The sequence below is a fragment of the Protopterus annectens genome, chromosome 3.part0 (assembly GCF_019279795.1).
Source record: "Protopterus annectens isolate FY-2018-M chromosome 3.part0, PAN1.0, whole genome shotgun sequence".
NCBI lineage: Eukaryota > Metazoa > Chordata > Ceratodontiformes > Protopteridae > Protopterus > Protopterus annectens.
Window position 1 is genome coordinate 993357234 of NC_056731.1, and position 22505 is coordinate 993379738.

Sequence of the window (22505 nt, forward strand, 5' to 3'; positions counted from 1 at the left end):
TGGCCTTGTATGTTAAGCAGAGATTGCCTCTGAGTAGACGATATGCGACAGAGTATAGCTGGAGTTTTTTAAGGCGGTCAGCATAGGGCATCTGCTTTAGGCCTGTGATTCTTTTTAGTGAGGTATTTCTGTGGCCTTTCCAGTTGTTGTAGATGTCTTGAGAGGTACGAGAGGTACATACCAAACGGGGCATTGTATTCTATAATGGGACTAATGAGGGTTGAGTACAGTGGGACAATGACCTCCTTTTTTCTGGATGAAAAGCCCTTAGTGATGAGTTGTGCCACATAGAATGATTTCCTAACTGTTGTGGCGATGTGGTCATCGAAGTTGAGACCACTGTCCACCTGTGTCCCTAAGTCTCTTATCACACTTTCGGTGTTTAGTGTACTGCCACCTGTATGGTAATTCACAGGTACATGTTTTTTCCCAAAGGGGATAACTATACATTTCTTGGCACTGAGCTTGAGCCCATGGCTCTGGCACCAAACATCTGTTTCTGTAAGGCCCTTTTGTAGAGTATCCACATCATTTGGGGATTCAGTAATGTCTCCCAGTTTGCAGTCATGTGTGAACTTTGTTAGCCAGAGTCCCTTAGTGTTGGCCTGTACTTCAGAGAAGTAGATGCCAAACAAGAGCGGTCCCAGGACTGAACCCTGAGGTACTTTACTTGTCACTTGTCTGGAGCTGGATTTGGAGTTGGCTACTTTTACAGTGTGGGTTCCATCAGTAAGCCAGTTAGCAACCCATTGGGTGACGTAGGGATTTATGCACAGATTAGTAAGTTTATCTATGATTCCATAGTGGGGGATGGTGTCAAAGGCTTTGGCAAGGTCTAGATAGGCTGTGTGAACCACCTTATCCTTGTCCATGGCTCTGGAGAATGATTCAAAGAAGTCAGTCAGGTTCAGGAGACAAGATCGGCCCTTCACGAACCCAAACTGGTTGGGTCCAGTGTTTGAAGGTTGCCAATGTCTTTGTTTATAAGTTCCATGACGGTAGTTTCCAGGATCCAAGGTGGATCCCCCCTTGTGGAGTGGGATAACTGTAGCTCTGCGCCACTCAGTGGGCACGAAACCTGAGGTGAGGCTATGATTAAACATGACACTTAGGTGAGGTGCCAGTTCATCTTGTAGTTCATGTAGTACACAGCCCGGGATGTCATCTGGTCCCATGGATGCTGTATTCTTAGCTTTGGAGAGTGCATTTTTTTACCTGTGTGGCCGTTATTACTGGAATTTGGCAGTCTTCCGGTATTGAGATGGGCCATTTAGTGGGTGAGAGGGGGTGAAGTTGGCACTGAATCGATTTGCCAGGATATTGGCAATATCCTTGGGATCAATATATTTAATGCCATTTTGTTTTAGCTCAGAGCAGATCTGAGCATTGCCATTTAGATTCTTGACATAGTTATAGAATGCCTTGTGGTTGTCTTTGGAATCTTTGACAATTTTATTTTCGTAACTAGCTTTGGAGGATTTTATGAGGGATCTCAGTTTCTTACTGAGGCTGGTAAGGGAGTTTTTTGCATCCTGGGATTTTCCTCTTTTCTACAACAGTTTCTTCCTTTTGTTGTAAAGTTTGTTTATGGCAGGGGACCACCAGATTGGCTTCCTTTTTTTGGATGAGAGCATCTTGGTTCTATTTGGGATGGCACAATTCCTGCATGAGTCGATGTGCTCGTACAGTGCCTTAGTGTAGGATTCAGCAGTTGAACTTTCAGTTCCCTTCTGCATGTGTGTCATAAAGTTTGTCACTTCTGACTTGAGTAGTATGAAATTGGCTTTGGAGAAGTTTTTTTATGGAGGTTTCCTTACTGGGGGGTGAGGATGGGATGTGGATGTTAAGGGTGATTAGCTTATGGTCAGACCTGACTAACGAGGGGCTGACCATAGTTGTGGAACATCGATTTCCCATGTTGATAATGACCAGGTCTAGGATATTGGAGTCCCTGGTGGGACTATGGATTACTTGAGCCAGGGCGTTGGAATTTATGAATTCCAACAACTTTTGGGCAAAGGTGTTGGTACACGAGTAGTTTTTCCAGTTAATGGCAGGGTAGGTAAAATCACCCAGTATTAGGGTGTTTGGTTCTATCTTAATATTTTCCAGTATGTTTAGAAAGTTGTAGTGAGAATCTTGGGGTATGGTGGGGGATCTGTAGCAAGCTACAATTTCCTGACCCAGAGACTCCCCAGACTCTGGAATAGATTGCCCATACATGTCAAGCAGAGTGCCTCTTTGGCCCTCTTCAAAAGGAACCTTGATGATTGGATAGGAGAAAGGAAGTTCACCCCGGGGATCACGTCAGTCGCCCTGCTAGACAGGGGTCCAGGGAAGTAAATAGTGTGGGAAGAAATAGTCAGGGAATTGTTATGGCTAGGCTTGTATAGTATTGCTCTCATCAATTGATACTTTAACGTTCTTATGTTTTTTACATGCTTATTTAAAAAAATCAGCATAATTTTTTATAACTTCATTGGTCGTAAATTGGATATACATTTTCTTGAAAGGAAATACTCATTCCAGGAATATTAGGTCCATTATTATTATATACTTTAAACATTTTTGCAAGTGTCACCATCTCAAATGTTAAATGATCACACATTTGATGCCTTAAACCACATAAGAGTTATTTTGTCCCATGTAAAATATCTGTCAATCACAGTACCTTTTTATTGTAGTCCTTACCACAGGTCATGTTAACCCTCAGAAGGGATGCACCTCTGCCTTCCCTCCCTGTATTTTTCTTCTAAACCAAAAGTTTCTGCTTAAGTTTTCCTTTTGCTTGCCAATTGGAAGTTGCCTTCTTTCCACTGCTAACCATTAGCAGCACTTTCCTTTTGCTTCTCCAATTTGGCAAAACATCTCATCAGTCACATCACCCCAAGACAGGGCAGAATCCTTCCTTTTCCATTAGTTTTATCAGATTTTCATTATCCAGTCTGACATGCCTGAATCTTCATCACTTTAATGTGCGAGCGCATCCATGCTACGTTCTGCTACCTCATCCTGTCCAGTCACCAACACAGATTCATCTACATCTCCTTTCTCCTTAATTCCTTCTATCTGCAAATTTACAAAATAAAATAAACACATTTTACTGATGGGTGTAAGCAGTTTGCACAGCATTGCCATCTTGCTTTCTTTCCAGCAGCCTCCATGACAGAAAGCAGGTAACCGTCCAAAGAGGAGGGGAAGTTCCCCAGTGCCTTGGCCAAATTTCTGCTTGTTAGTATAAGTACCACCTCAGACCTCCCCTAGAAAGAGAACATTGGCGTAATGGGACTAACCCAGGGAACAAAGTGTAACTAAAAAATGAATATACTAGAAGTATATGAATGAGATGATCAAAAAGGTAATGGCGAAAAATGACAGATGAGTAGTGTAAGGGCTCTGCACAGACCACGGGGGCTGAAGGTATTATTATGTCCTGGAAGATCTGAAGAGGTAAATATGGAGTGAGAAATGAGGCAGGGGCTCTGCTTAACTCCTGATCTGCTTTTTGTGATTGAAGGTTTGGTAAAAAGGCTATTTACTTAGGTTAAGAAAGTAGACATATTTGTGCACAAATTACTATAATTCTCTTTCAATATGCAGAAAACCATTTGCTAAGCATATTTAAGAAATGTGGAGATGAGGCATGTCTGTACTTTTGTCCTCAAAAATCTGTAGTAATTAGAGTAGGAAAGAGGAGGGAGAGAGCAGTAGACCCACCTTGGGCAAAAGGAAGGGAAAAGTGTTTGGGCATCAGGGTGTTCTGGATGGTTAACGAAATCAGAGAAATGACGTGGGAGAACTAGGCATACAAGGGAGATTCATACAGGGAGAGTTTGTGTGAGGTTCTGGAAGGGATAGGATAAAGAAAGAGGATGAGAGTTATGATAGGAGGGAAGTAGGCTGGGGAATGTTGAATTTCTGGTGGTATGTAACTATTCATCATTATCAACAACAGTAGCAGCAGCTGTCATCTTTTTCCCATTGCATCTTTTTGTCACCACCTGTTTCGATTCAGTGCCACTTTTTTACATTCTTCGACAGTTATGCCTGAGTGTTTGATTAGGTAGAGGTAGGCATGGACAGGATAGTTAAGTATGCAGTGAAGGTGATGGCATATATGGAGAGGAGCGAGTAATGTAGGGTGCCAGCCGTAACTAGAAGATGGGAGAAGGGTTTTATGAGGGTGCAGGATATAGTAAAACAGGAGGGAAATGAGAGACCTATAGCTACATTAGAATTTGAAGATGCAAAAATCATTTTGGCTATGTACTGGGGGTTGGCTGGTTGTGCTATAAAAGGATGACTGAGAGACTGAAACAGGTATTTAGTTAAAGAAAAAGAGGTACATCTTTGAGGGAGAAGAAGTAGGAGTGAACGATTGGAAGCAGTTGAAAGAGAATATTTAAATGTAGGACAGTGATGATTTCTGCATGTCTTGAAAATAAAATGAGGGGGCTGTAGGTAACCTAAGAGAGGAGTGAACAACAGATGATGGCAAATGTGAGGAGATATAGGAAGTGGTAAGAAAAGGAAGGGGAAGGCAATTGTCTGGTATGGTGAATGTATAGTGGTATGGAGTAATATGTAATTTAGAAAGGTAAAGGTTGAGAAGTAGAATGGATAAAATCTCATGAATAGTGGAAGATGTCTGAAAACACTGCTCCAGTAGCCATTTGTAGGGTGTTACTGATAGAGAAATGGGACTGTTTGTTTTGTGTGCAACAAAGGGTTAGGGAGAGGGGATAGTATGCCATTCTACAAGTTTTTTTTTAGTGTGCAAAATTAAAGAACTACTTTCATTGCTGGAAAAGTCTGTGTTTTGCATATTATTAAGTTTGAAAAAGATCTTAAAAATGTTAGAGGCAAGAAAAGTACAACATTACCATTTGGTGTTACATTGATTTAAGTTAAAATGGTAAACCTTTCACGGAAAAACCTCACTTCAAACATGGAAGTTTTTCCAGTGGTGTTGCTTATGTAAGAAACATGGAAGTTTTTCCAGTGGTGTTGCTTATGTAAGACTGATTTGCATGAACTAGTTTTAGCATATTTTTGAAGAGGAGGTCACACCATAGATGGGGTTTTAATGTTACCTGTCCATCATTCATTGTTCACAAGTTTTGACTTACACTATAACATTGTACCACAATAACCATTGGTGTCAGTTTGTGCGTTTCCTACAGACCATCCTCATTCTCGTGGCTTTCATCAAGGATGAACTGGCACTGGTGCATTGGGCAGATTTCACTGAACCAGGGAGAGCACTTCAAGATGGAATCAGAATCCTACATCCTGTTAACTAACTCCTCTGGGTTTGCTTGGGGAGCCCATGTAGGAGACCAGAGTACAGGGGACTCCGGACAAAAGTATCAGAGCAAAGTAAATAAACATCAAGATGATAGCAGTTATTCGGTACATAAGGGCATTTGGGTACATTTGACAGTAGGGGACCACCTGCTGATCAGAGCAGATACCACAGTGATGTCGTACATAAACAAAGGGGGAACCACCCTTCTGTCTTATGCAGACTAACATTGCAGGTATGAGAGCTGGAACAAGACATGGATATGACTGCCAGTGCACAATACAGCCTTACCTTAATGCAGTCCTGCAGACAAATTAAGCAGCTTAAACCTAGGCCTCTAGTGAACAGAGGCTGTAAAGGGAAGTGTTCTTCAATCTGTTCCACAAGTTGGGTATGCTAGAAATAGATCTTTTTGCTGCTCCACAAAGCAGGCAACTGAAAATAAATTGCACCAGGGTACCAGCAAGACCGTTCTGAGCCACAGATGCCTTCTTCATCTGTTGTGTTGGGTCTCTTTCTGTATGCATTTTCTTCCTTTACCCTTTCCCCCAGGGTGCTGCAAAAGATAAGGGAGAAGAGGCAAAAGATTATCATTTCACTTTTTGTCCCAGGTAGCATTGGAGATCATTGTACTGTTCACTACTGCAAACTGACTCAAGTGATATCCTGCCTGCTGGTAGCCAGACTGGCTCACCCCACTTCCAGAGCTCTGCCTTCCACCTAGGCTTCAGCCGACATTCTCCCACTGCCACATAAGGGCATCAGTGCTACAAGAGGGGCTTCAGAGGGCACCGTTTTCAGATTATTTTTGTCAGATATTTTATAGCCATATATGCTATCAGTGTCATCAGTCCACTGGTCTGCCTGATTCCAGAAACCCAGGTGATTTTCTTGTCTACTTTTTGTATAGTGTTTTGATAACTAATGTGTGATAGTGACTTAAATTCCAAGTCTTTTGCAAAAGTTAATCATTGTACTGTGTACGTAGAAGAAATACCTCATAAAGACTTTTACTCCATTTCTTTTGCCTTAATGTAGAGCACAATGTCGGCTCAGGCCTGCATTACACTCTGTAGGATAAGGCAGTACCTGTGGGAGTTTCCAGTGAAAAAAGCAATGTGTGCCTGTTTCCAAGCCATTTTGGTATCAACCAAGGCCTCTGGAAACATTCTGCTTATGAAAAAACATTGGAGATCAATGATGTCCCACTAGATGACTTGGGTTCCTCTAGATCTGGTGATATTGGACATAATTTGGCACTTTCATAGCTCCCACCTCCAAAGACTGCATCTGGTATGGTCCCTTTGCAGCCCACCACATCATTGTCATTTCCTATGTCCTCCTTAACCAAAGACTCTACCTGTGTTTAGCGAAGGAGAGGGTGGTATTCCCATGATATTTATTTGTAAGGAGGCTCTGTGGGTACTGTATCTGGGTCTCTTGTCACTAACCCTGTGACATGAGGTCTTTTGTGGTGGGGGGAAGGCTGTGAAGCCATGAGGCATAAAATAATTGACCAAATTACTGCCTGCTAGGTTGGACAGTGCCTCGGTCCCTTCCTCTTCCCAAAATTCTTCCCAGCAGCATTTCCAGCTGGCTCAAGATTTTGTCTTTCCTGAAGTCCAAGCAGCCAGCTGTGGAAATCCCTGAAAGATAAGGCTGGAACCTAAGGAGGATTCTGGTAACACTGACTGTGAAGCAGATGAGTTGGCTTGTGCAAGTCAGATCCTTTCTGCTGCAGTATACGACTCTAACAACAAGAGTACCCTATCTCTTCCATTTCTCCCGGAAGATTTTTCCTTCATTGACACCCTTCAGAAGAAAAATAATTCCAATGGGAAGCAAAAAGAATTCAGAGGCCATCACCGATATAAAGCTTTTATGGGCCTACCTGATGAAGTGCTTGCCTTCCTCTTCAGTTATGGATGTCCTGAAGGATATGTTCAACAGTGTGTTTTTTTGAGCCTGATTGCACCCGCCCACACACACACATAGGAAACATAACAGGTTTAAGGATTCCAGTAAATTGCATGACAAGGAGTGTGTGTGTGAGAGAGAAACTTAATATATTTTGTAAAAAGGTATACACATAAGCTACCCTGTACTTCAGAGCCGTGAACTGTCAAACCTACAGGTTCATCTTCCTGCAGTCCATGCTTGAGAATGAGGGCTAAGGCAGAGGATTTGAGATAAGGATCTGAAGCAGGAGATGCTTGAACTTTGTGACCTATCAGCTCAGGTAGCCAACCAAGCACTCTTAAGAAATGTGGTTATGATGCTGTGGATGCATCATGTAGGGCAGCAGCTGTAGAAACTGCATTAATAGACTGTTTGAGGGTGTGTATCCATCTTTGTTCAACTGGAACAAAACATTATCCAGGACCAGTGGGTCCTAATCAGCCTTCATCCATAAGACAGCAAAACATGAATTATTTAGTAAATCCAAAACTCATCTTCTCAAGGGTAATATCAGGCATTACAGTAAAATTGAAGAACACTATCAGATCCACTATAGGAGCCCATGAATTTAGGCTTGCCTCCAAAGCCAAAGATAATTCTAAATCCTTCTTTAGCTATGTTAGAAAACTAAAAACAATACCCTGCAGTACTCAGAACATTTCATGATGGGCCTCCTATTCTTACCCAACTTATACCACTGATATAAATAAATTTAGCTCCAACTTCACCTCCATGACTTCTATTCAAAGCCCCAACATATCTGAATCCCTTATTTCCCTAAGTTATGTCTAAAGATCATTTACTGAAAGTGCTAACCAAGACCAAAGCTACTTCTTTCTTTGGACCTGGTAACATACCTGATTGCTTAATTAATGGTGCTAAACATGCCCTTGCAGGTACACTCCTCAAACTGCTTAACTTAAGTTTATTTGCTGGTTTTGTCCCTGGTGAGTGACGCACAGCAGTAGTAATACCCCTCAACTAGGGTGGTGTTACTGTAGACTCAGGTAATTACAAACCTATCAGTCCTTACAAGCCTCATCTGCAAAGTAGTACAAGGTATTGTAATTGACCTCATAAACTGTTAAGTATCTTGTTAGACTTTACCCACAATAGTGGTTGTGTGATGGGTAGAGCCTGTCTTTTTAATCCAGTAAATTTATTCAAAAGGGTTACGGAAGCTCTAGAGGTTGGCCATGCACTGCATGTAGTATATCTTGACCTGGATAAGGCCTTTGACACCATCCCAGTGCTAGCATCATACAAAAGCTAACTGCTTTAAAAAAATCGACCCAGATGTGGTAAGATGGATAGCAAACTGGCTAAAATACAGAATCCACATTATGCAAGTTGCAGTTGCTTCATCGGAAGGTATGAAAGGGATCAGAGGTGTTCTTCAGAGTTCAGTGCTGAGCTCTCTCTCCTTTTTGGTATTTGGTTCTCAGATCAACAAGCAGAGAACCAAGATCTCTGGCTAACAAAGTCAGCAGGCAATTGCAAACTGTGAGTTGCTATTAAGTCACCCTATGACACAAAAACCCTCCAGAATGTTTTTTCCCCTATTAAACTCTTGATGTACTAAATGCTAAAAATGGTAGCACCATCATTTTGGTAGGCAGCCCCTCCTTTCATCATACTGTCTTGGTAACACACCTCTACAACACAAAAATATAGTTAAAGAACTATGTATTTGGGTTAATCTCTCTCTCTCACACCCTCTCTTTCTCTCGACCATCATGTAACAATGGTTGTCGGGAAATCCTGTCATTTAGCCAAGCTATTATCAAAGGAATATCATCAAACTCTAAATAGGTAATCTCTCCATTATTCACAGCAGTGATCAAGCCAGTTATCACAGCAACCCCTTTGGTTGTATCTCACTGAGCATATCAAACAAGAAGAAAGACCCCTAAGGTTTCTAACCAAAAAAAGCACAGGCCTAAAGTACCTGCACCACAGACATTAGTCTTCACTGACAAGTAAAGCACAGTGAGGAACAGGTTTATAACTCAGCCCCTCCCAAACCTCTGGGATAAACTTCCCTGCATGTTAAGCAGTGTGACTCAGTATCTTCCAGTAAACATAAACTAGATGACTGGATGGGTATGCAGAGAATTACTGCAGGATGGACCAGTATGCCCCTCCTTAGTAAAGGAGATGCTGCCAAAGGGAGGGTATTGTCAAGACAAAAGTGGTCACTGGACTCAGTAGCCTTGGAATATGTATAAGTGAAGGTTATATGTTACAGTTTCTGCAAACTAAGATATGTAGATGGATTCCCCTGTTCTAGAAGACCATTTAGATCTGATTCTTCCTGTCTTGACATGTATGCTACAGGAAGGGGCCACAGGGAAAGTACCCTCTGAGGAGGACTTAACTACATTTTAACTCCAGACTGTTGCTTGTGCCAAGAAAGGAAGGACATATGAAGGTCCATTTCTGGACTTGCTCCATCTAAACAAGTTTTTCATTGTTCCAAAGAAAACATTCTTACCTTGCTGTCACCTCAAACCCTAATGGTCATCCTAGACACAAATGATGACTTTCTCTATATGTCCATTGTCCAGGATCTCAAAAAGGTCCTCAGGTTTACAATGAGTGAAGTATTTGGAGTTTACATGTTTGCTATTCTTTCTTCTCTACTGTGCTTAGACTTTACCAAATCCCTGGCTTCAGTAATTGGCGTCTGGAGGACAAAGATCATTCCCATCTACCCTTATCTGGATTACTGTCTTATTCAGGTAGATTCCTTGGAGGGGATATGCAAAGATTTGGGCTTTACCCATAATTGCTGCAGAGAGCTCAGTCCCTTGATCAGCCTGAAGAAATCAAATATCACCTCCACAAGAAGTTTGGTATTCCTCAGGGCTTGCATAGACATGAACCTCCAGGGGACTAGATGTCTTCTGTGACCCTTTGCCTTCAGAATGTTTATTTGTTTTATTTATTTTATTTTACATTTGTTTGTTGCTCAGAAGGAGACAGTATTGGTAAGCAAGTTCCTGATAGTGCCAGGCTACATGGCCTATTGCACCCAGAGGATGCCACTAGATAGTTTACATATGAGAAAACTCTAGTGATATCTCAGAAGCAGATGCTGTCAGCACACACAACCTCTGGTGGCCAAGACACACGTTCTCCCTTGCATCAGTATAGAGATGTCATGATAGATAATACAACTTCAACTCAATCTGGGACTTCCTTTTAATGCAACTTAGCCCACTATGACCCTTAGTACTCCTCAGACTTAAGTATGGAGACCCATGTGGGTACACTTAAGCCTGGAAGAAAGCTCAAGAACCAGTCATAATTCTGAGAGGAACCTGCATCCATTCAAGTAAAATATGTTGGCAGACAGACTGGCCAGATCTCAAACTGACTCTCATGAATGGATGTCTAACACAGGTATCTTTCTAAATCTGATCAGAATGGGACTGTGCAAGAAATGTGCTTTTTTGTATTACCTTAAAAAAGGTGATAGAGCAGCTCCAGAATTCTGTCTGAATTGGACAGGTCTCTTTCCCTGTTATGTCCTACACACTTGATTCCAGGGTAAATCTAAAAAGCAGGCAGGAAAAGCCAGAAGTCATAGTCATATTCCCTCCCCCCATTTTGGTCAGGGCAATACTGTTTCTCGATCATACACAGCCTTGCAAGAGAAAAGTAGAAAGTGTTGCTTCAGCATGTAGACCGTCTTACCCAAAATAAAGGGGTCCTTCAACACCCCAACCTGAAGACTAAAGCTGTAACTTCTTAATGAGCTGCTTCTGTGCCAGTGGTACAGGGTTCAAATCTTTCCACGTACTGTGTGCCCTTAAGTATGTCACATAGCTTTAACCAGACAGTGCTTTAGGACAACTGGGAAATTGGACTAGGCTTCTTAATGGTCTCTTGGACTGCATTCTTACTAATAACCTATAAAATATATATGAAGCAAGCATCCATGTACACACACACAAATATATGCATGGGAGTCTTGCTTGCTGTTGTATTTGTGCATATTGAAACAGGAGATGGCATGGTATATATTTATTTCTGCGTGTTTAGTTCAGTAATACTGTTTTATTTTAGTGAGATTGTATAACACAGGTGGTAAGGCGGCTTCTCCTTACCCCCAGTATTGTGATACCAAAGTTAATGCATTTACAAATGCATGGGTGTGGTGGAAGGAGGATGTTCATACTTATTTTAATTTTTTTTTTTTTATATTTTGTGTTTGGCGTTCCACCCCCACCCCCATGTGAGTTGGTATGACTAAACTTGTGTGTGTCAGTTATGTATTCATACACTTGTACACACACACATACAGTATGTATTAGTAATGCATGCTTCCCTTACTGATGAACGTTGTGCATATGCTAAAACTGCGTAGTTTCTAGGTTTCGTGTGCTTTTAGTTCCTCCTTCATTTTTTAAGAAATACATTTACATAAGGATAATCAGTGTATTCTGTACTGATGACTAAATGTTTTCATTTTTACAGGTTGAAGAAACTACAAGTGAAAGGGAGGAAAGGCTTAAAGTATGGGAGTCTTTTCTGGAAGAAAATCGTTCACAGACTACGAATACTAATACACAGAATTCTGTTGCCACAAATGAAGGAGTGGCTGATGAAAAACATTCACAAGATACTACACCTAATGATAATGAGCATTTACAGGATAGTACATCCAACGATAACAGTGAGCAAGCAGTTGCAAAAACAAAAAAGGATGTAAACAAAAATCAGGATGCAATTCGGTCAACAGACAGCAGTCCTGCAGGCAGCGATGCTGAATCAGATGAGGGAGGTGATTAAGGCCTGTCTGTGAAGGAATGCTGCATATATGTAAATGACTAGTAAATTATAAACTTAAGTAGTACATGAGCATATATTTTAACATTTTAATGAACACTGGTTACTGGAATTTTTTTTTCCTAAATCTGCTGTATATGTTTTATTTTTGAAATGGTGAACATAACAGATAACCAGTCCTCTAGAATATGAGTAAAGGTTAAAAAGAGAGAGCCTTTTTAATCTTTATTTTATTTCCCAAGGGAAGGCATGTATTGTGTGAATGATTGCTTAGGTGGTCAGGCCATTTTAAAGTGCAACATGTAACTAGAATGTGTTGTAGAACATGTAACTTACTGAATAGTACAGCAGTTAGTGAAGGATACAAATACGATTGCAGACTTCTAGAAGAATAAGGTTTGTGCCCAAGTAATTATATAAAGGAGTGACTGGGTGTTTATCCTACGTAACCTTACGTCCATGTGTTTTATGTCTTTTTTTTGTAGTTATTCATGTCTTTTGAGAGATATGAAGGAATGACTGGGTGTTTATCCTTAGTAACTTTGCGTCCACCTGTTTTATGACCCTTTTTTGCAGTCATTTATTTTTTTTTTTGAGAAATGTGAGTACATAGGAATGCAAGTCCTTGTTAAAAATGCTTTTCTCAACAAAATGTGTTTATATTCAGTGAAGCAGTATCACTTATTAATAATAATACAGCAGAGATATTAAAACAGTAGATTGTGTTTATTAACAAACTTTCTAAAGTTGCATTAATTAGCAGCCTTGCACTGACCAAGTTTGCCATGGAAATGCACATTGGTGTGTATATTTCATGGGCTGAGACAGTAGTTTAACTGCCTTATGAAGGTACAGAGCAGACTGAAAAAGAAAATGTTGCTGTCTTTCCATTAGTCTTGAATTCTTAATACTCCGTTCTTCATTGGTACTGTGTTGACGTAATTGAACTTTTATTACATTTTTATTAAACTTTTCCAGGGTAGACAGTGCACACAATACCAAAACTCTCTTAGCAGCATCACTGGTAGGCTTTTTTAATCTGTTAGTGATTTGTACTGATAAAGGTCTTCACAGTTGGTTCTTATCAAAAAAATCATGTTTCTTTTTTCCTTTTTAAATCAAGTTCAAAAAGTAACAACTTTACTGGTGCAAAGTATGTATATTTAGTTGAGTGTTCTGTGATTAGCAGTGGAAGATAAAAAAAATAATTTTATTCTTACAGTACATATTATTGTTAATGATATGGTGCCAAGAGGTACCAGTCTGATATCTGGCTGGGAATGTTAAACAGGATATAGACAGAACTAAACCTGGAGAAACGCAAATAAGCCTTACAGTAATTGTAAAGAACAGATGCTATGCATGAAATAACAGCATTCCATTTCTTTCAACTTTTTTTTTAGTCTTCTATACACCCAGACATCATTTATGCATCATTACTGTACCATAAGCAAAGGAATAAAAAAGGAATACATAACTACACAGCTACAGATGAACAAAATGTATTCATCCAGGACTTTCAGCCATTTGCTGTCAAAGAACTAAATAAAAACACTAAAGCACAGTCCTTGTGTAACCAATAAAACCATGTGAGCATGAAAACTATTAATAATTTGTATCCTTGCCCAGCATTTAACACAGGTTAGGATACTGTACTGAAATTTAAAAATATAACGAGCTTTAATTTCCAAATGTGTTCCATCAATTGTCTTGCCTTCTTTAATGTGGGTAGTTACACTTTGCAATACAAAAAAGGCTCAGTGTATTTTAACTACCATCACAACAAAACCCGATACTCAGCTGATTAATTCTTTGTTTTATTGTTGATGTCACACAATTGTTCGTGCACTTTTGGCTTCAACATACATTTAGTATTCCCACTGTACACTAGGCCACACAAACATAGCTGCATAAATTCACAGTAATTGTATTGCAGGAAAATACACCCTTATGTATATATTTAATGCCATCAATATTGTCTGGCGACTAGTTACATTAGAGCAAATAGTGCAGTGGCCACAAGGGAAGTCTCAGTAACTTAGAAGTATGAAAAATACAAATGCTTGTTTCCTGAAAATTATTACGAACCAATAGATCATTCAACTTATGACTTGTGGAGCTGAGAAGTGATTATATGGAGCCAGATACTCAAGACAGAGTAGCATTTTCCTAAGATACTACAGTGTATAGTCAGAGCACCTAAGTTCACTAACAATATATAGACTGGTACAATGTTGTGCAATGGAAAAAACTTGTCTGCTATCAATGATTATTGTCAAAAAATGTGGTCTGTTTTGATAATCCTGCTAAGACATGTCAGTTACTAACTCTTCCTTATAATCCGTTTGCAGAATTGAGTTAATCATGTTTTAACTTCAGATAATAGCATTGTCCTTTCTGCTACAAGTCCTTTTTTGCTCAATTAATTCTGTAAGATAGTGTTCCTAGTACATGAGGAACATGGCAGGTTTTACTTTGTAGACAAGATGTTTCCTTTCCAAAAAGCTTTGTCTACATATGCTACTCCTGAACATTAAGTTTTAAATCTAAAAAGGAAACATGTTGGTTATTCATATTTTACTAAAACTTAAAATCATTGTGATTTATATTCTGAAAAATTGTGAAAAAGATGGTGAGTCCCACCAAAAGGTGGGCATGTATATATATATATATATATATATATATCAATATTAGGCCACAACATTGTACTCATTTGTATACATTTTTGTTCAAAATTAACCATAACTAGACAGTTTCACAAATTTGATGAGAATTTTGAATAAAACAAAGTCATGTAAAGAAAAATCTACTGTTTCACAAGTAAATTAGAGGTGATGAATCACCTAGAAAATATGTTAAGGGCCTGTAATCCACCATGGTGTTTAATATGTGTATACAACATGGCATCACCAGTTGCGACTAGATCATAATCCGGGTACCACTGAATACAGCTGATGTTAGTAGTGCATGTGACTGTTTCAAAAAAAAAAGGAAGTTTAAATTCGACTACTGCAAAAATGAGCATAAAAGTAAACCAGTGTTCCAGTAAGCTATTGCAACCTGATGTGGCCTACCTTCCAAGAGGCTTAGTAGAGGGTTTTTTTGTATTAAAAAGATGGCACCCTAAGGTGCTGTTTATATTTTTTACCGTGTGGATTACTAAAGAAACCCAACATTGTACCTTTATCAAGTAATCCTTGAAATGCTATGATAACATTTTGTAGGATCATAGACGATACTAGGCAATGGAGTCTTACAGCCGTTTAGATCCTGCCATTACCCACCCTCAGACAATACCTCCTTTTTCAAGGAGGGCTAGGTCAGTCAAGTCAGGGGTGAATGTGTCTGAGTGCAGTAAACTCTCAGTTAACCGGAATTCAAACAGCCAGAAAATAAAAATCGAAGAAATACAGTACAATTTTCATGTATTGCACTTTGTCCCCCACCCCGCAGAAATATACCTTACTTTTTTAGAGTTTTAAAAAGGAAGATAGAAATAAATTTCCTCTCTCCCCAACCTAAGTCAAACCAAACAAATAGTATAGGGTAGAGTATTAGTTAGGCCTGTTTTCAATAGTAACTCTCAAGCAACCAGAAACTGCAGTTATCTATCACCTAGCAATCCCCATGGGTGTTGAGTAACCGAGAGTTTACTGTACCCATCCTGTTATCAAGTTCCAGTCTGAAGGAAGATGATGAATCACGCTGCTTAATATGCAGCAGGAGGAGAGGCATTTCCCTCTCTCGCCATCATTTTTTATTTGCTGATGAATGCTTTAATCCCTGGTTCTGCTATTTGTAAGGCTGTTTGATTTGTGGTGATACAAGACATCCAGGATCACTGGATCCCTAATTAAAGTGAAGGGAAGGCATAAATCTCCCCTTAGGAGTCCGCAAGATACTTAATAAAGGGACAGTGCTTCCAGTCTTTACTAGTAGCTTTGAATTTTTAAGCTAGTGATCTTTTTAGTTAGGAACCTCAGTGATCTGTCTGGTTGCTCAATATGTCAAGTGAGGTACATCCCAAAAGGGGCACTTTATTCAGTAACTGGCCTAATCAATGCTGAATGTAAGGAGATGCTGACCTCTCTAGATCAGGGTGATATTCCTTTAGCAGCTGTCTACACTAAGAAGAATACCGTTCTGACTACTGTCATTACTTGTTGATAAAGGGAGAAGGAATTTTCAACCCAAGTTCCAAAGCCTTTAACAGTCTTATTTTGGAGCAAGGTGTTGTCTGTTATGGGATATGGGGGAGAGGCTGTCCATCAAATGTGACAGTATTGCACCTTTTAGCATTTAATTTGAGACCACTTTTAGTACACTATTTGAGTGTAAGTTTTAACTGAAGGGTTTGGGCATCAGAGGTGGATATGACAATGACTGCCAGTTTACAGTTTTTTGCAAACTTTTCTGATCAGAGGTCTTGGTTCATATCTGGTGATTATAAAAAGTAAATACCGAGCAAAGGAGCTCTCTGCTGTTGGCCCAGTGGTACACCACCAGTCAGCTTCATACTCTTTGATGAGGTACCTGCTACATGCATTGTGTGGGGTCTTTTAGCCAGTTTCCTATCTATCTTATCACAGAGGGATCTGTTTGTAATATGTTGAGATTACTAACTATGGTGGCATGGGGGTTGGTGTCCAATACCTTGACCAGGTCATGGCACACCATGTGGACAGCGTAACCACTGTCAACAACCTATGTTACCCTTTCAGTGAAGTTAACCAGAATCATTAGACAGGGGATATCCTTGACAAAGCCAAATTACGGCAGATCTAGTCTTATGAGAGCTCTAGAACAACTTTTTTATAAACTGTAGCATTCTATGTCACAATGTAATGAAGTTAGTATTATCTGTTGTGTGTAGCACCACAAATCTGCTCCAAATACAGGAAAAAGAAAGCTTGTTAAGCAATATTCTGACACCTCAAAGGTGCTTAATAAGAGTTTAAGTGCCTAATTAGAGCTGTTAAGGTCAGGTCTCAAGATGGGTATTAACATAAGACAGTGCTGCCAGGTTAAAAATAAAAAAAAGCAAAATGAAGTAAAACAGCTTTAAAAGATGTTAGATACTTTACTGTGCCACACTTATAAACAAACAGTCTGGTAGAATGAAGTATGTAACAAAAATTAATTAGATTTGTTCATCGGAGGGATATCTCTGACTAAGTGTTTTATCAGCTTTCAAAAGCTTTGAATGCTTGTAGCACTTCATGCTCCAACATTCACCTCTCAGTCTTTGCTGTAGAGGCAATTTTCTTGGTGTGCATGTCTCGAACACATAATTTGGTTGTGATCCTCTCTGTTGCAATGTGTTTAATTCAGTTATTGTGTTTACTGAGATTATGGCTACCATCCCAAAGTGTAATCATCAAACATATCCTTCATGTAGCAGTTTCATTTATTAACAAACTTTTGGAGAACTATTTGTAAAAGGAAGAAAGAAAATTGCTTTTGCATGAAATAAAACATGATCGAACTGTACTCATCAATCTGAAATCTAATTCTTGTCTGCAGTGCAAGTATAACATAAGTTCGATTTCTATGGAATATTTTTCTGAAGCAAATTTCTTGTTTTTTGCCACTTGAAAAAGTCAAATGCAGTGTACAGAAAAAGTAAAAAAAAAAAAAAAAGTCGGCAGCTCAAGTTCTGTATTGTCACCCCGGCCAAAACCCGTATTAACAACATGATGAGAAGAACAGCAGGTACAAATTTAAGTTCTAGATGTTGTGTAGAATCTGCTTCATTTGAGACAGCAGTGCCTGACAAGTTGAATATCTTTGTTTTCAGAACAAATTTTCTGTAAATGATCTGTTGCAAAGCAGACAGAAGAGCAAAACCATCCAGTTAACATTTAACTGAAACTTGCCTTGCATAACTCATCTCTTTTCAGACTTCGGAAATTCTTCATGGTAACTTGACTGCAAGTTGTGTTTTTGTCAATGTCCTGAAATTAAGTTACTTGTAAACGGTTGCTTGTTTCAAAACGCACTGGATTTTCCACCAAACTTTGAGGTTCTAGATAAAGTAATGTTGTTCAAAATGTTGGCAACATTCAAAGAAGTACTATGTGCTGATGCTAAAGGTTAGCTATAGGCTAGTCCCATCCTCTGCATCCCTTATATGTCGTCATTTTCTTCTACGCTTACTATAGGGCATGCATTTGCAGTGCTGACTCCCCATCTGTTTTGAAGATAGGCTTATAGGTGTGTACTAGGCTAATAACCACAAGGGACTTTTAAAGCCTAGACATGCATCCCATTTCATTGACAAATTCTGGTACTCTAGGTAAGAGTAAGCAGTGGCTTGGAAGTTGAAACATTTACAAGCAGAGACCTGGGAGATTAACCATTTACAGGCTGCATGTGGCCATTGGAGACATAGGTGCCAAACAAGGGATGAATTTCTGGTTCTCTATCCAGTTCTCCAAGTTACACTTGAATTAGGTTTGGAAGGAACTCTGCTTCACATGGATTGGTGGAGCCTGTTCCAGTGATGGGGTAGTCTCTGGGATACATACCTGTCTCTCCAGCAGTTCCTGTTTCTATCACATGCAAGGTTTAAGTCTTTAGAATGGGTAATTCTGGTGCCTATTGTTTTGTACATATGGAGGAGGTCCATCAGGGTGGGGTCTGGCAATGCCTTTTATGCGAAATATAGATCTCCTTTCAGCAGCCTATAGGAAATAGAATACAGGGATAAGGGCCTTGAGGTGGTCTACATAGAACATGTTACTTATGATGTCCTTCAAGGATGCATCTGCAGTCCTTACATATGGGTTGTCCTGCCTCAGGCAGCCCTTCGGTCGGCCAGATTCCAAAGTCTGGGTCCGGCGTCGGCTGATGTCGCCCTTTCCCCGACTTCAGAGCACCTGGGGTATAAAAGAGTCAGCCGACGCCATCTTCCTCAGTCTTTCTTGCCACGTGGTGCCCGAAGCAGAAGCAGTTCGCAAGTGCCGGTCGGCCAGCTCCTGTAGATTCAGCTACCGAATGTGCCTGATTAGGTAGATACCAGAGGGGCATCCTACTCAATGATAGGTCTGATGAATGCAGTGGAACTATGACCTCCTTAGACTGAAATGACATTCCTTTGTTTATAAGTTGCACAATGTGTAATGATGGTCAAAGGCTAGGTTACTGTCTGTGTGTCCCCAAATCCCAGACTACTGTGACAACTCTTAGGGGTGTGTTGTCAATATGATAGTTACAAAGGGTGAATGACTTCCTGGCATTTAATTTTAGTCCGTGGCTCTGACATTAGTTATTTGTCTGTGACACCCCTTCCTGGAGAACATTGTGTCAGTGGGGAATTGTATGACTGCTCCTAATTGCAATCATCTGCAAATTTAGCCAGTCAGAGGCCATTGACATTTGGCTTTGACTTCAGAGAAGTAAATGTCAAAAGTGAGTGGTCCCAGGAATGATCCCTGAGGGACTCTGCTTGTCAATGACTAACTTACTGGGGCCTGTGTGCAACTTTGCTGTCCACCGGGTGACAAGGGTTTATACCTAACCTCTTGAGTTTGTCAACAGTGCTTGTGTGGGGTATTGTGTCAGCTACCTTGGCTAGGTCAAGGTAGGCAGTGTGAACTATTTTGCCTTCATCCATTGCTTTGGTGACATTCTCAAAGAAGTCCACCAGGTTGAGTAGTCATGACCTGCCCTTGATGAAACCAAACTGGGTTGTCTCCAGAAAATGCATATAAGTTATAAATAAATATATGTATATATATGTATGTATGTATATATATATATATATATATATATATATATATATATATATATGTGTGTGTGTGTGTGTGTATTTGCAAAAATTCAACAAAGCAATCCAGTACAGTAACACAACCAATACAGCCTGTCATTTACACTGTTGAAGGCTTAACTGTCATGGAGCACTTAATCACCTATTTTGTACTTCTCATAATTAAAAACTAAATCTGTATAAACTGTTACCCAAACAAGTAAATGAACATTCTCACCAGGCTTAGTTTGGCTGCTACTTAATATGTTATATACATACTGTGTTTAAAAAAAGAAACTTCCCCAAGTCCATAGTTATCTATTCAATAGTTACTCCTAGAGGAATTGCACTATATCCCATTCTAAATAAGTATGTTTTAATAGGAACAGAAGCCTTCAAAAGATGAGATTTTACTCTTATCAATGTAGACTTTTCATGGGGCCTATCCAGCCATGATCTTTTCTTTGGAGTATCGCTCACTCTGTTATCAAACTAATCTTCCACTAAAATGATGACCCTTACTGTTGGTAACATGGCCTTCCATCACCGTGTAATAATTTTGCAACTAAAATCAGTAGCTATAGCATTGCTACTTCTGGTGTGGTACAGAAGTATTTGTCATAACCCAGTAATGTAGGCATTGTAGTTCATTGTTGTTCCTTTGGCAAAACTCATGAGAGTACTCTCTTAAATCTTGCCTAAAACATGTTAGACTTTCATATTACCAGAGCATGTGCTCCCTAATACTTCTTTATCCCTCGTGAGAATCGGCATTCATACCCCTTCTTTATATCTCAAAAGTGAGAATCCGCATTCAGAAACATTCTTCTTAACCTTTGATGTTATTGAAGTATATGTGGAGACACTTCCATACAAATATCTTAAATCTCTGTAACTTGGTGGGTCATCTAGTTAACAGGCAAGTTCACTTGTAATATCATATATCTCAATTTCCAGTAGCATACTTCATTTAGTCCCTCCTAAGATTTTCAAAAGACTACTTGTTCATGTCCAATGTATACTGTACCTGCTAAGTCCTTTATCATCAGACTATGACTCTTTGCCTCCAATAATGGGCATTGTCTTAGATGAACTTCATTCCTTCCAGTTTCTCCACCAAACAAGGATGCCTTGCTCTATAAGGTAAACCTTTAACCTTTATGTTCAACCTGTAATGGAAGTATTAACAAACTATGTTTCTGTTTCATCTGCTGCCAAGTGTCCCATCTTTCCACTAACCTTAGCTGTTCCCAGTAAAGTCAATATAGACTCTCTGTTCTTAGTGTCATAAACCCATGCCTCTGGAATACTCGACTTTTACCAAGGGACATTAAAAAATCTAGCCAGTTCATTTTATCCTTCATTGATAAATTGCAAAAGGCTGTAATTTTGTTTCCCTGATAACAGAAGGTAGATGCACCTGTCGAACTTCTTTGCATTCCCTGTTAACTGTTTTCACTCAGCTTCATAATTTTGCATAGACATTATATACATTATCTTTAAATGTACCTCATCATAATAAAATTCTGAATCATGGACATTTAAACCTTCCACCTCCTTCAGAAGTATCATTGGCCATCTTCCAAAACAAAAATCTGTCATAATATGCTTACTTTTTTCAAAAACATCTAAGGGAGTTACAGCCAGAAAAGTTTGAAAGACGTTAAAAGAGGCAGTGCAAGACATGTAGTGCCTATATTGTATGTTTGAATCTAAGCCAATCATTTTTTAATATCTTCTTTTAATATCCATATGATGTTCTTTGTGTTTCACTGTTGCAGTCATCGCACGTGGATTATCTGCCTGCAAGTAGCCCTCAGTCAGCCCGAATATCAGAGACTTAGTATTTCTGCATCGGATGCTGTCACTACAGGACTGATGTCAGGTCTTCAGGGGTATAAAAATAGGCAGCTGACGCCATTACATCGGTCTTTCTTGCCGAGGAGCCAAAAGCAGAAGAAGTTCGCAAGTGCCGGTTGGCCGCTACCTGAATTTTCATTTTCGAATTAAATAATCCTGAAGTCTTTTAAAGCTAAGTACCCCGTTGAGGATCCTTTTTTCTTGCTCTAACCGATGTCGGAAAAAGTTAACAATTGTCTTGCCTGTGGAAAGCAAATACCTCACAGAGATTTTCATTCTTACTACGTCACCTGTTTAAGCCCAGACCACAACTTACCTCGCTGTCGGTTTTGTGCATTGTTCAGTGCCGGAACCATTTGTCGTTGGGCTCTCATTATCACTAAATTCTTTCGCTCTCGATCTCCGTATTCTGAAATGGCTTCGGTAAGCCATCCGATTACTGATAGTCTGAAAAAACATAAGGACAAAGACAGAGACAGACCACATGGGTCCAAAGCTACCGACAACGCTTCCGTTAAGCTAGTCGCCAGTTCGCCGGTACTCAGTGAGGTGCTTTTGCAGCCCCTGATGCCCGCTTTAATGGATTCACGGGCCTCTACCAAGACCCATTCGAAGTCCGGTATGCTGCGAGACTCTTCTTCGATTATGGAATCTGCAGATGTCTGTACCTAGGATGGGTCCGGAGCCGCTGTGCAGGCACCGACTTCTGAGGCAGTTCTTCACTCTCCCGATGTCCAACTTCTTTTCTATCTAAAACTACTGAGTTTCTTAGGCCTAGAGTACTCGCTATGTCTAGAAAACTGATAACCACAGCGCATGCACCTGCTCCCATGCTTCAAC

The 22505-nt window shown here is 39.8% G+C and overlaps 1 protein-coding gene across 4 annotated transcripts in view; it reads left to right on the forward strand.

Annotated features, from left to right (window-relative positions):
• The window catches only part of HTATSF1 (HIV-1 Tat specific factor 1), a 970322-nt gene extending 952774 nt beyond the window's left edge, over positions 1–17548 (forward strand). For all 4 annotated transcript variants that reach the window (XM_044065289.1, XM_044065288.1, XM_044065291.1 and 1 more), the window contains one exon: positions 11747–17548. In XM_044065289.1, the coding sequence (XP_043921224.1) occupies positions 11747–12061 (315 nt within the window). In that variant the 3' untranslated portion in view covers positions 12062–17548. The remainder of the gene's footprint in view (positions 1–11746) is intronic.
• The last annotated feature ends 4957 nt before the right edge of the window (positions 17549–22505 follow it).